Source organism: Gracilinanus agilis, unplaced genomic scaffold (genome assembly GCF_016433145.1).
Source record: "Gracilinanus agilis isolate LMUSP501 unplaced genomic scaffold, AgileGrace unplaced_scaffold57297, whole genome shotgun sequence".
NCBI lineage: Eukaryota > Metazoa > Chordata > Mammalia > Didelphimorphia > Didelphidae > Gracilinanus > Gracilinanus agilis.
This window is the reverse complement of record NW_025392795.1, coordinates 1-13,263: the sequence shown is the minus strand read 5'-3', so window position 1 is coordinate 13,263 and position 13,263 is coordinate 1. Positions and strand designations below refer to the sequence as shown.

The 13,263-nt window shown below is 53.8% G+C and overlaps 2 protein-coding genes across 2 annotated transcripts; both read right to left on the bottom strand.

Moving 5' to 3' along the window:
* Positions 1–5: 5 nt before the first annotated feature.
* LOC123256239 (sialic acid-binding Ig-like lectin 13) lies at positions 6–9,644 on the bottom strand (the record flags this gene model as incomplete). The annotated part of the gene is made up of 6 exons (XM_044684904.1): positions 9,543–9,644; positions 3,113–3,161; positions 2,660–3,028; positions 1,761–2,045; positions 1,439–1,489; positions 6–88 (listed from the first exon to the last, which is right to left on the bottom strand). Coding segments are annotated over exons 1-6 (939 nt in total), but the record flags the coding sequence as incomplete, so codon positions are not given.
* Positions 9,357–11,960, bottom strand: LOC123256241 (sialic acid-binding Ig-like lectin 14). The gene is made up of 3 exons (XM_044684905.1): positions 11,572–11,960; positions 10,249–10,363; positions 9,357–10,093 (listed from the first exon to the last, which is right to left on the bottom strand). Exons 1-3 carry the CDS (start codon positions 11,729–11,731, stop codon positions 10,036–10,038), a joined length of 333 nt encoding a protein of 110 aa, XP_044540840.1. The 5' UTR covers positions 11,732–11,960; the 3' UTR covers positions 9,357–10,035.
* Between the last annotated feature and the right edge of the window lie 1,303 nt (positions 11,961–13,263).

Sequence of the window (13,263 nt, the reverse complement as noted above, 5' to 3'; positions counted from 1 at the left end):
GCTGGGGGATTGCTGATGGCAGCACAGAGCAGCTGGAGAGACTCTCCTTCCTGGGCCACCAGAGTGGGGCTGATTCCTGGGACCCAAACTGCAAAAGAAGAGGGAATCCCCTGAGGGAGAGCTGGAGGGGACCTCGGGGACCACCTAGAGCCCCACCTGCACTGGACCTTCAATGATCAGGTAGCCAGAAAGCTGGTGTGAACATCACTCAAGGAGTATAAGAAAGCAGGAAAGAGATCCCTAGGCTGAGACCACCCTGGACTTGTTGTTCCCTTCTCACGGAACCCATCTTACCTAGTTGCTTCCTAGAGCTAGAAAAAGGAGACTTCCCTGATTCTCCCTTCTTTCTGCTGCCAGCCTGGACTCAGGCTAGGCGATGCTTCCTGTCTTTTCCTCTGGCCAGTTTTTCCTTGGTGGCTCTCTCTTTTCCTTCCTTCCTTCCCTCCCTCCCTCCATTCCTCCTTATTTCCTTCTTATCATCCTTCCTTCCTTTCTTCCTCCTTCCATTCTTCCCTCCCCCCTTTTCTCCCTTTTCTTCTGCCCTCCCTCCCTCTCTTTCTTCCTTCCTTCTTTCCTTCCTTCCTTCCTTTCTCTCTTTCTCCCATTTTCCTTTCTGTACCAATTAAGGCAAAGGACTCAGAATCAAACCAAGAAAGCCCCAGCCTTTCAGGGGCCTGAAATGTGCCCTCACTCAGCCTGGGGATCTTGTAGATGAGGAGCCCAATGAGATCACCAGGAAGAGCTAATTTCCCTGAACAAGGAGCCCAGCCCCTCAAGGCACAAACTAAGCCTGCCTGATTTACTCTGAAAGGGTCATCCCAGGCTGCTCTATCTCCTACTCTGACCTGACAGCAGCTCCCAGACCTGATTCCCCACAGCTTCTTCCAACCCCTCCAGCTCCCAAGATCATCCCAAAATAAATGAGCCACATGAGCTAAGCCTCCCATTGGGCCTGGATGGTCCAGTCCTGGGTCAGCTTCCCCAACAGGGAAACACGTAGCCTTTAGTGGACAGAGTACGGGCTTGGAAGGGGGACACCTCTGGGGTATTGACACACCTCAGCCCAAGGCTGGCTCAGGAGAGAGGGCACTTAGAGTCAGAGCAGCCAAGTCCTCAAATCTCTGTGGTTTGTACCTGGGTGATCTAGGTGAGGCTCTCCACCCTTCTTTGAGTTTCAGCTTTCTTACTTGTGAAATGGGCACAAGAAAAGTCCCACTGCTAATCCCATGGGACTCCAGGGAGGAAAATGTCTTCTAACCCTTAGGGTCATGAGGGAATGGGAGGTCCTATCATTCCCAGAGGAGGGGCAGCCCATGGCAAATAGAACTTGGGCCTGAAGAGAGAAAGTCCCTGACCCTGCTTTCTCCTGCATCTCCCTGACATCCAGACCCCCAGGACCAAGTGATCCCACCTACCCTCCCCCTGGGCTCTCCTGTACCTGTGGTCCTGTTTCCCTGGGAGAGGGTGATGGTCACATTCTGAACAGCATCTGTAAGAGAAGGAGGAGGCTGGCCATGCCCGGGGCTCTCTGCCCAGCCCAGCACCAGGCCAGGAGCAGAGGGGCGCCCAGAAGCACACAGCATCCCACTGGAGGGGGCTCCGAGCCCCTCTGCCCTGATCCCTGCCTGCCTGAGACTGGCAGCTGGACCCAGGGGAGCTGGGAGGGAGAATCAGGGAAAAGGTATGCAGCTGCTCCTGCCCAGCCAGCCCTCCCTGGGCCCCCTCCCATGGGCCATGCAGGCTCCTGGCCCAGCACTCACAGGACACATTGAGGAAGATGGTTCTCTGGGCTCTTAAATAGGTTCCAGGCAAGGTCACCTGGCAGGTGAGAGGGGTGCCGTGATGCTGGTGCCCAGGGGTGAAGGAGACCCTTGAGGAGGGGGATAGCCCAGAGGTTTCCAGAGGGGAGGAGAGGGCAGCCCCACTCCAGGAGAACCTGAAGACCCCCTTGTCCCAGCAGGAATAGGGAAATGTACAATTCAGAGTCACCGGGGCCCCCGACTCCAGCACCTCTGGAACAGAGATATCTGGTTTCTGGCTGAAGCCTGGAGAGGAGAGAAACAGGGAGACACAGCTCTGGAGGGGAATCAGGCCTCCAGCAGCCTCCCACATGTGGTACCTCGACCATCCCTCGGGTCCCCAGCATGTTCCCCTCCCAGGATGACTCCATCCCTGCTCCTGCTCCTTCCTGGCCTCCTGGGGATCCCCAGCATCCTCTCACACAGGCTCCCAGAGAGGAGAGTTCAAGAGGAAGTCACAGCAAAGGCAATAAGGAAGGAGCATCTCCTTCACTTTACAAAAGGAGAAAGTGAGTCCCAGAGAGGGAGGGGGGAAAGGACAGGCCCAAACCCTGCCTCAAGAGTCAGGAGGAAATCTGGGGCTGGAATGGAGACCTCCCTGCAGCTCAGACCTGCCCCTCTCAGCCTTGCCTGAGGGCCCATTTCCTGCCAAAGAGGACCCCACCAAGGTCTCTCCCCTTGGCAGCTCTGGAGCCTTTGGAATGCCCCCCACACTGATCTTCCCGTCTCCCTGAGGGTTCCCCATGTGTCTTGCACATTCTCTGACCACTCCTACATGCAGCTGGAGGGGTCCCCTTGGACAGGCCATTCCCAGGCCCTCCCTGCCCCCGAGACAGCTTCCCAGGTGAGGAGGGTCTTACCTGTCACCTTCACAGACACCTTGAGATAATAGAAAGTGTATTTTTTGTCTCCTTTTTCAATATGGAAGAAGTATTGCCCGCTGTCTGTGGACTGGGCGTCTGTGATGCTCAGGGAGCAGCTATGCATCCTGGGATCCCCGAGGAAACGGAATCTTCCCTTGGCTCCACTCTCTACCTCACGACGTGGGTCATTTGTGGCCACAGGTCTGCCAGTATCAGGGTTAGTCCCAACTCTGTACCAGGATCCATAGGCTGGGGAGTAGTTATAGCTGGGGTAGACGGGATAGGGGAAGGTACAGAGGATCTGGGCACACAGCCCCTCCTGCACAGTCACTGAGGAGGGCACCTCCAGTTCCTGGGACAGACACCCTGAGGGCACACAGAGGTCTGGTCAGCACCTGCAACTCTTCTCAGCCCCTCAGCCCAGCCTCCCTCTGCCCCAGCCCCACTCACCCTCCCAGAGCAGGGGCAGCAGCAGCAGCCCCAGCAGCATCAGCAGCACCTAGCAGACAGGAGACAAGCAGGTTCTGCTTGGGCACTGGGTCACTCCTCCACCACCATGGCTCCCTCTGGCCACCTGTGTCGGGCTCAGGGCTAAGAGGAAGCTGAAACAGGAAGCCTCTGGGTGGGGAAAGAAGGGGGATTGTCCTCAGAAGGGGAACCCTGTCCTCTTCCCCAACTGGCTTCTTCCCACCTTCAAAGGGCTCAGTGCTGGGGAGGGGCACCTTTTGTCCTCAAACAACTCCAGAGAGGCTCAGAACTCAGGGGCTGGGGGAGGACAGCCAGTTCTTTTCCTGGTCCTCCACCTCCTCCTTTTACTTCTCTTTATCCCCTTCTCCATTCCCTGCTCTCCCTTTCCTCCTTTCCTCTTCCCTCCTCCTCCTCTCTTTCCTTCTTTTTCTCTTCTACAAATTGAATAGTATGGAGAAACATTTCCCAGGATTGACTGCACATCTAAAACCCACATCAGATTCGGGGGTGTCTCAGGGAGGGAGAAAGGCTGGGAGGGTAGCAGGCAGGGGAGGAAGGAGAGAATTTGGAACTCAAAATTTAAAAACGTGAAAGATAAACATTGTTTTTACATGCAATTAAGGAAAAATAAAATATTATGAAAAAACACAAGAGTTAGGAAAGGGAAGTCTGCTAAGAGAGAGGACAACAGGCTTGGATAATGGAGGGGAATGAGGGGAGTTTAGATGAAATAATGCCCCCCAGTCACTGCAGTGCCTTCTTGTAGCCATCTTCCTGTCTTGTGAGATGAGCTAGATTGCCACTAAATGTGATAATAATTGAACAGTGGGAGGAATAGGCAGCATCCCCAACCCCTCCCTCCAACTACCAAGAGCCTCTGTGTTTGCCTTGAAGTTACACCTGTGACCTTGGCATCCTTTCCCCTCTAAGGATGTTTCTCCATCCCAGCGTCATGTATGTACCCAACTTTCCTGAGGCTCTTGTGAAGAAACCAAGTGTCTGCCTGCATTCTGGCATCCTTAGCTGCACTGGTGTCTTCCTAAAGAGAGAGAGAAAGCCTGAGCTTCTCAGAGGAGACACCAGAAGGTGAGAGAAGATGATGCTTGAGAAACAGCCTGGGGACCTGCAGGAGACACCACACGTTGGGAGCTGAGCAAGACCCTTTCTGAGGACTGTCATTGAGGCACTAACACTAGGGTTTCCAAATGCCTGAGAAGGGATCAGGAGGCTGGTGAGTAAACACAAGCTAAAGAGACAGAGACACAGAGACACAGGCATAAAGGCAGCCACAGAGACAAAGAAGAGAAGGAAGGAGAGTCAGGGATAGAGACTGAGACAGAGAGCCTGAGTTAGAGGCTGGGAGAGAATCCCAAACCATTGACAGGGGATACCTAAATGAAGACTTGGAGAAGAGCAATTCCCCAATGTTGGGCACTTCAGTTGAGAATCACCAAGGAGAGAAGAAAGGGGAGAGAACAGCTAGCTCTTTCCAGGTCATTCAGAGCCTACACCACTAATTACTTTAAAAAAAATCTGAAGTAGAGTCTATTTAACCTACCTATGGACCAAGGGCCCTATGGAAGTAGCAGTGGAGGGAGGATTGAGATTGAAATTCTGGGTTGCCCCCTTGATCCTGGTCCTACACAAGAGAGGCAGATAGATCTGCCAGAGTTATTTGGGTGAGTTCTTGGGAGAACTGAGGTTAGGTGAGAGGTGAGGGACCTGGGAGCAAACAGAGGTTTCCAAGGAATTGCAATCTGCTTCTGTGCAAGGCCCTCTCAAGAACCTCTACTGGAATCCTTGGACTCAGCAACCATGGAAAGGCTTTGTTAGAGTGCCTTCTATTGAGAGACAGAAACCATGGAGAGCAGCCCCCCAATATGGTGGAGTAGAAGTCCCTGATCTCCATTCTTCTGTACATTTTTCAAGTCTTTCTAGCCTGATGGTAGATTGTGGGGCCCTGGGGCTTGAGGAGGAGGAACTAGTCTTTCCCCCTAACTTGTTATTGCTTCATAGAACTTTGTTAGAATCTGTAAAAAGAGTGAGCTGATAAATGTGTATTTCACTTTATGGTATGGATTTCCTTAGGACAAAGTGAATCAGCCCTTGTGCTGACTTCAAAGGAATTCTTCATGTTCTAGATGTTTCATGTTTCCTGGATCCTAATTGTGACAATGACAAGTTCTGAGAGGCTGGGTTCTGGGTAAGAAACTCTATTTTTTTGATGAGACTAGCAATAACCAACCTTTAAGTTGACGGGTGGCCTTTGTCTTAGTGATCAAAGACAAATATATTTGGATTCCTGAAGCATTTGATACTATCCTCGAGGCTCATTGTTGAGCAATTCCCTAGACATGTCTCATTGGTGAATATCTAGTGAGGAGGAGGTCTGATTCATTCAATCTCTCCCCAATCTCTTCATGGTTCTTGGGAGAGTTGCCTGGTCAGAAGTTTCTAGTTGTCTTTGGTGAACCAGATGGGAAGATCAATGGGTCTCTGATTACTTTTTGTCCTGAATATAGCTTCATCCAATGAGGGAAGCCAAGGACTGTGTCCTGCTGCCCACAGACAGACTTGGCAGGAGCCAGTTTTATTTTCCAGCTACGATTGAGCTCACTATCTTAGTTTCTATCACCCCAACTCAGAAGATGCTCTAGGGTGTGGACTGTGAAAGGCATTCCTTGGATTTGTTAGGAACAAACCAATGAAGAAAGGTTTGAATGACAGAGCCCAGTCTCCATCTCAATCTGGGAAACACCAAATGATACAGTTGGAGAAATGAATCTTCTTCAAAGAAAGTATCCAGTAGAGCCACTAAACAAAGCCTAAAAAAAAATCCCAGGCACTGAGTGTGGGTGCAGAGGAGTCAAATCAGGACTTGATGTCCCTCTGTGGCCTGGAGTCTACTGGTCTACTGGGAAGAATTATTGACTCTTTCACAATCTCAAGTTCTCTTGTATTTGGGGCCAGTCCAATGTCTTCTAGTTTCTAAGATAACTCTAAGACAAGAGGACTTGACTGGTCTCTACTGTGGGTATGATGACTGAGGGCAGGGAGACTGGTTAGAACCTCAGAGGTTGACTCTGGAACAAGCCTAACATTTAAGATTGTCCCCTGAGGCTGCATGCCTGTTAGTGTCCTTCTATAGAAAGTGGGGTTCCCTGTTCATGGAGAGATCATTCACATCAATAGTAAGGGGCTGCTGGAGTCCCTTGGCAGATTTTGCATTGTTGCAGGGAGAAAGAAGGCAGTGCTTTGTCAAGTCTGCTTCATTACCTTTGGTGCTTGCACAGGAGTTGTTGATCAGTTGCTCCCATCCACAGTGACCTAGAAATGAGCTAATCCTGAGCTTCCTAGTGAAAATGTCATGGAGAAACCCCCTGGAGAAGAGGGATTGGGGAGCAGATTCCCAGGGCCTGAATTTTGGCTTGGTGAGTACAGAGCTTGGGGTCATAGGCTGTGAGTTTCAGTGGGTCCCCTGAGTCTCCCCTCCTATCTGATTGGAGGGCTGGAGGGCAGAGCCCCAAACTCCTCCCAGTGCCTTCCTTTAGAATGGCACAAAGTGCAGTGTCAGCACCTTCCACTCTGCTTCTGCTGCCCTGCCTGGTTCACCTGCATGGAAAGTGAAGCTTGTAGTGCAAACAGGTGCATATTAGCCCTGCAAAGCCTTCCTGCAGAGTTTCTGACCATTGAAAAGGGTTTAGAATCCTGAGGTTAGTCAGTTGACCCTGGGGACTCAATGATAGTAGAAGGGTCAACTGAGCTCTGTTCTTTAGACTGAAAACCTGACCAATATTCTGCAGCTTTTCTCTTAAAATTTATTAGCTTAACTATTTCCTTTGGATCTCCCTGACCTCCCTTATTCCCAATCATCATTTTCCCTTCCTAAATTTCTTGGGGTTTTGAAAGGAGGGTGGTTCTGAGTGTTAGCTTTCAAACTTGGTAGATTTAGTTTCCCCGTAGTCAAATAGGGCTTACCTTTGTTACAAATTATCTCTTGAATTATCGTATCCAACGTTCCTAACCCTATAGGCTACAAAAAACCTCTCAGAGCTGAGTTAGGCAGGTCCTTTCTCAGTTTCACATTCCTGTCTCCCTCCCCCACTTGAAGTTTTCCCTAGGCGGCTGTTAGAGTTACCTTGTATCCCTCCATCCCTTCCAATCAACCCTAAAACTCAATAAATCCTGTTTGTCACATAATCAAACCTTTGGCTACTTCATTAGTTCATTGATAAGAGAGGGAGAAGGGAGAAAGGAATAACATTCTCTCTGGGTCCTGAGGGAGTTGGAGGCGTTCATTTTGGAGGAAGTATAATCTCAATACTTCCTCTGGACTCTTTCTTTGTGAACCTGAGAAACTGACTAGAAAGCCCTCTAGTCAGTTTCAAGCCATTCTTGGCTGGCCCCAACCTTCCTCTGTAGAAGTGCCCTTCCTGCCTGGAGGGCTCAGTCTGTTTCCCTTCAGTGTCTCTGTCTCAAACCTGTGTCCCAGTCTGTGTTTCCCAGGCTGTAGCTGCCTGACAAAAGTATCTCATCCTCTCCCTTGCAATTCTTTATACCTCCATGTTTATATTCCATAAACTCAGTCATTCCCTTACTTCTCCTACCACCTCAATTTACCACCTTCACCATTGTACCTTCCTTATCCACTTTACTGCCTTAGGGATCCTCAAACCCTATCCACAGTGCCTTATCCCCTAGTCACACTACCTTTAGTCCCTTACCTTGCCTTGTCCTCTATTATAACCTTACCTTGCCTTAATTTCTCAATTACCTCTAGCCTATTCCCTTATTACAACCACTTTATTACCTCACTAAGCTTAATCCCCTTATAACAAGCTCTACTCTGGATGGCCTCCTCTATTGACCTTTCTGTGTATGTGCTGGGGAACCTGGGTGAGGCCACAGGGGTTCTAGTGATGCTGCCCAGGAGGATGGGACACTTTGGATGAGGCAGGGACCTCCCCCAAGTGGCACTTCTGAGAAGTGACCCTGAGGAAGGAGCTGTGGGGTTTCACAGGGAATGTTGGGAGTGAGAGAGCTGGCTCCATGAACAAAAGAAGATGCCTGACTCCATCCAGTGGAGAAGGAGGAGAACTGAAGGAGTCCTTGCAGGAGCAGGGCTTCCTGGCTTTCTGCTCCATCACTCCATCCATGCCTTCACCTTGAGGACTGTGTTCTCCTTCCCTCAGGGGAGTGTGAGAGCAGGGTCAGCCCTGGGTGCTATTCCTCTCCTGAGCTGGGTTAGCCTGTCCTTCCAGATGGCCTTTTATCCCCTGACACCCTGAGCTGCCCCCAGTCAGGGGCTTCTGGCCCAGAGACCCCTGGGGAGACCACCTTGATTTCAGAAAGAACAGAGGAGCCCCCTCTCTGGGGACAGTCACCACTTCAGGCTCCTGTCCTAGTTTCTAGTTTCCTCTCCCTTAAGCCCAAGCTAGAATTGGATGGACAGAGGGACCATGAAACCCAAGAGGGCGACCCAGAGCCCAGGGAGCACTGCCCTCCCATCTTCTCCAGCAATGCTGCTTCCCATAGCCTCCCAGTGCCCTGGGCAGAGCTGGGGTGAGTGAAGTCAGAGGAGAGGAGACTGAGCAGTGGGAACAGAGCTGGGCTGGGCAGCAGGTTTGGAGCTCAGGCCTAGTGTCAGGGGCTTCTCCTTGGAAGTGCCCATAGGTGGCAGGGAGGGCCAGGCTCCAGAGGCCAGGCAGAGGATGTTGAATTGGTCTTGTCACTTGGGGATTGGGGGGAAGTTTGGGATCTGGGCTTGAGCTGGACTGTGGGCCAAGAAGCAGGCACTGGCCCAGCTTCAGCTGCATGGAACAACTTCCACTGAGTGCCCACCATGTCCAATCCTCATTGGGGGGCTCAGGGTTGAAAGGGGAGCAGCTCCTGCCTTTGGGGAGCTCTCAGTCTGGCAGGGAGTCAGCCTTTCCCACAGACCCCTGGGAGGCCCAGTCACACAAGGAGAATTTATTGGGAAAGCACAAAGGGAGGCCCATGGGAGGAGGGAGAGATGGCACAGTGTCCTGGGCAGGGGATCCCCGAAGGCTACTAGAAATGGGGGGTTCTGGCTGAAGCTGATACCAGGACTACTAACATTTCCCGAGATAAGGCTGAGAGCCGTGGACTGGCATCATCTCCTGGGAGCCTCCTGGAAGAGAGGCCGGAGGGGGTTCTCTAAAGGGGCTGTAGGGGGTCTCCATTGTAGAGAGGAAGATGAGGAAACTCAGAAAGATGAAGCAGTTTATTGCCCAGGGGGGCCCAGGCCCAGGATTCCCCTGTGTGCCTGTATATCCCAAAGTCCCAGACTTATGGCCCAACACCCTCAGCCCAAAGTAGCCGGGTTGCCCTGCTTAGGACAGCAGGGCAGGAGGTCTGGGGCTGAGCTTCCAGAATGGAGTGGGGGGGGGACCAGAGGACTGGACAGGGGGCACAGTGAGGAGCCCAGCTTGCCTGGAGGACACTGGGACTGGTTGGGAGGCCTGGGAGCCATGGAGAAGGAGATGGCAGCCATGGCAGCAGCCCCATAAGCTCCCTCCTCTCCTGACTGACCTAAAAGAGGCCTGGGGCCTGCTGGAATGAAGGAGGGGATCATGGCCCAGCAGCCAGGCTCTGCTCCATCACCCCCGCACAGCCTTGTTCTCTGCCGGGCACCCGGATTCAGGAAGGACAGTGACCATTCAGGCATCACAGAAGGGAGGGAGATCAGCCTGGGCAAAGGCCTGGACAGTCAGGGGCAGGCCTGGGGCTGTTCAGGGGAGAAGAGAAGACTTGAGGGAGGCATGAGGACTCCCTTCTCATAGGGAAGGTGGTAGTGGAGCTGCTGGTCTACACTGGCCTTGCTGGGTCTCTGAGGGCACACGGAGCCCCCCTGAGGGGAAGGGCAGGAGGCAGGCCTTGGCTGGTCACACGGAGGCCTGGGAGGCTTCAGGACATGGTGGGCGCTCCTGCCCTCCAAGCTTCCTGTGGGACAGGCAGACTCAGGGTCAGGCAGCAGAGCAGGGCCTGAGGTGCCTCCACAGGGACCATGTCTGGGGAGGGGGTCAAGGCTGAGAGGAGAGGCCAGGGCTGGGGCAGTGAGGGCAGGGTCTGGGGGGTGGGCAGAGGGGGCCACTCACCGGGTATAATAGAGCCACGTGAGGCCATAGGTGAGGAGAAAGCCAGCTCCCATGAGGCCTCCCCTGAGCAGGGTGAGGACCAGAGGCCAAGAGCTGCTTCCTTGAGAAGAGCAGCCTGGGGAGAGAAAGGGCAGGAGGGAGCTCATGGAGGACCCTGTGTCCTCTAGGCCTCCCTTATTGCCCCCAGCTCCCACCTCTCAGGATCCTGGCCCCCTCCTTGGATCCCCAAAGCCCCTGGGCTCTCAGGCCCTTCTCCAGGGCACCGGACAGAGCCTGGTCCAGCAGGCACCCACGCATGCAGCAGCCTCTGGTAACTGCCTCCAGCATTTTCCTGCCCAGTTCTAGTGCCTGTTCTGTGCTGTGATCCAGAAGCAAACAAGGAAGGGAAATGAGACCCCAGCCCTTCCCTCAGCCCATCCCTCAGGCCTTCCTCAAGCCCCCACCCAGTGCACAGGCAGGATGACCTCAGGGGAGGTGTCCAGGCCAGACTGTGGGAGCCACAGCAGCACCCCCAATCTCTGCCTCCCCCACAGCCTGCCCAGAGCTCCCTCTGCTGCCTCACCCCTCGCCACCCCCATCCCAGGCTCCTTCTGGCTCTGCTCTGCTCTGTTCCCTGGTTCCCCCCCAGAGCAGAGGCTGGAGCTCCAGCATCAGGGCTCCTCAGGGTTCTCAGACCAGAAGGGTCCAAGGCCTGGGAGGAAGAGGAGGACAACGGGCTTGAGGCAGGCGTGCATGCTGGCGCCTCCTCTGGGGATGCTCCCAGGTGCCCCGAGGAGAGCCTTGGTGAGGGCACAGCCGTCTGCAGGAGGGCTCCCCCAGTGCTCGGCCTGTCTGCTGCCTGTCTCGGCCCCCAGCACTCAGCGGGGCTCCTGGCACCCAGTAGGTGCTTCGAGAAGGCTCACTGACTGGAGGGGACGAGAGGTCAGTGAGGAGATGGAGAAGAGCCCACAGCAGGTCTGTGTCCTCAAAGCATTCCAGGCCTCATTCCTGACAGAGTCCAGCAGGGATGCCCAGCTCATGACTCGGGGCCGAGGGGACCCAGGAGACTTCATGGACTCAAGTGGGTCCATACTGGAGAATGGAGAGATGGCCTCACTGGGAGGAGTGCCATGAAGCCCTGCGGCTCAAGCGCAGAAATGAGTGACCCCCAGAAGGAAGGAGGGCTGGGCTGCCTGGAAGAGCAAGAGGGTGCCTGTCTCCTGGGGGCTCAGGGGGCTGCCCTCCTCTCTGTGCCCGCACTCCACAGCTCTGCACCTTCTCTCTCCCGTGCCCACAAGGACCCGAGCACCCCAGGGTACCCAGCTGCCTCCCACTCCCACTCACCCTGCACAGAGACATTCAGGGAGACATTCTTGGACCCCAGAGGATGCTGGGCGAGGCAGGTGTAGCGCCCTCCATCTGCTGGCCTCAGCTGGGGCAGCTGCAGGCTCAGGACTCCATCCTCAGAGGGCTGGGAGGAGGCCAGGGTTTGCTCCCCCAGCATCCAGCTCAGTGTGGCTGGGGGATTGCTGATGGCAGCACAGAGCAGCTGGAGAGACTCTCCTTCCTGGGCCACCAGAGTGGGGCTGATTCCTGGGACCCAAACTGCAAAAGAAGAGGGAATCCCCTGAGGGAGAGCTGGAGGGGACCTCGGGGACCACCTAGAGCCCCACCTGCACTGGACCTTCAATGATCAGGTAGCCAGAAAGCTGGTGTGAACATCACTCAAGGAGTATAAGAAAGCAGGAAAGAGATCCCTAGGCTGAGACCACCCTGGACTTGTTGTTCCCTTCTCACGGAACCCATCTTACCTAGTTGCTTCCTAGAGCTAGAAAAAGGAGACTTCCCTGATTCTCCCTTCTTTCTGCTGCCAGCCTGGACTCAGGCTAGGCGATGCTTCCTGTCTTTTCCTCTGGCCAGTTTTTCCTTGGTGGCTCTCTCTTTTCCTTCCTTCCTTCCCTCCCTCCCTCCATTCCTCCTTATTTCCTTCTTATCATCCTTCCTTCCTTTCTTCCTCCTTCCATTCTTCCCTCCCCCCTTTTCTCCCTTTTCTTCTGCCCTCCCTCCCTCTCTTTCTTCCTTCCTTCTTTCCTTCCTTCCTTCCTTTCTCTCTTTCTCCCATTTTCCTTTCTGTACCAATTAAGGCAAAGGACTCAGAATCAAACCAAGAAAGCCCCAGCCTTTCAGGGGCCTGAAATGTGCCCTCACTCAGCCTGGGGATCTTGTAGATGAGGAGCCCAATGAGATCACCAGGAAGAGCTAATTTCCCTGAACAAGGAGCCCAGCCCCTCAAGGCACAAACTAAGCCTGCCTGATTTACTCTGAAAGGGTCATCCCAGGCTGCTCTATCTCCTACTCTGACCTGACAGCAGCTCCCAGACCTGATTCCCCACAGCTTCTTCCAACCCCTCCAGCTCCCAAGATCATCCCAAAATAAATGAGCCACATGAGCTAAGCCTCCCATTGGGCCTGGATGGTCCAGTCCTGGGTCAGCTTCCCCAACAGGGAAACACGTAGCCTTTAGTGGACAGAGTACGGGCTTGGAAGGGGGACACCTCTGGGGTATTGACACACCTCAGCCCAAGGCTGGCTCAGGAGAGAGGGCACTTAGAGTCAGAGCAGCCAAGTCCTCAAATCTCTGTGGTTTGTACCTGGGTGATCTAGGTGAGGCTCTCCACCCTTCTTTGAGTTTCAGCTTTCTTACTTGTGAAATGGGCACAAGAAAAGTCCCACTGCTAATCCCATGGGACTCCAGGGAGGAAAATGTCTTCTAACCCTTAGGGTCATGAGGGAATGGGAGGTCCTATCATTCCCAGAGGAGGGGCAGCCCATGGCAAATAGAACTTGGGCCTGAAGAGAGAAAGTCCCTGACCCTGCTTTCTCCTGCATCTCCCTGACATCCAGACCCCCAGGACCAAGTGATCCCACCTACCCTCCCCCTGGGCTCTCCTGTACCTGTGGTCCTGTTTCCCTGGGAGAGGGTGATGGTCACATTCTGAACAGCATCTGTAAGAGAAGGAGGAGGCTGGCCATGCC

What these genes read in the sequence shown, in the direction of transcription:
- LOC123256241 (XM_044684905.1), bottom strand. Translation starts at nt 11,731, where the DNA reads ATGCTGGGGGAGCAAACCCTGGCCTCCTCCCAGCCCTCTGAGGATGGA. An exon ending in CCTGAATGTCTCTGTGCAGG is followed by an intron (nt 10,364 to 11,571) that starts GTGAGTGGGAGT and finishes TTCTCTCCCCAG; the next exon opens with GCTGCTCTTCTCAAGGAAGC. An exon ending in ACGTGGCTCTATTATACCCG is followed by an intron (nt 10,094 to 10,248) that starts GTGAGTGGCCCC and finishes CCTGTCCCACAG; the next exon opens with GAAGCTTGGAGGGCAGGAGC.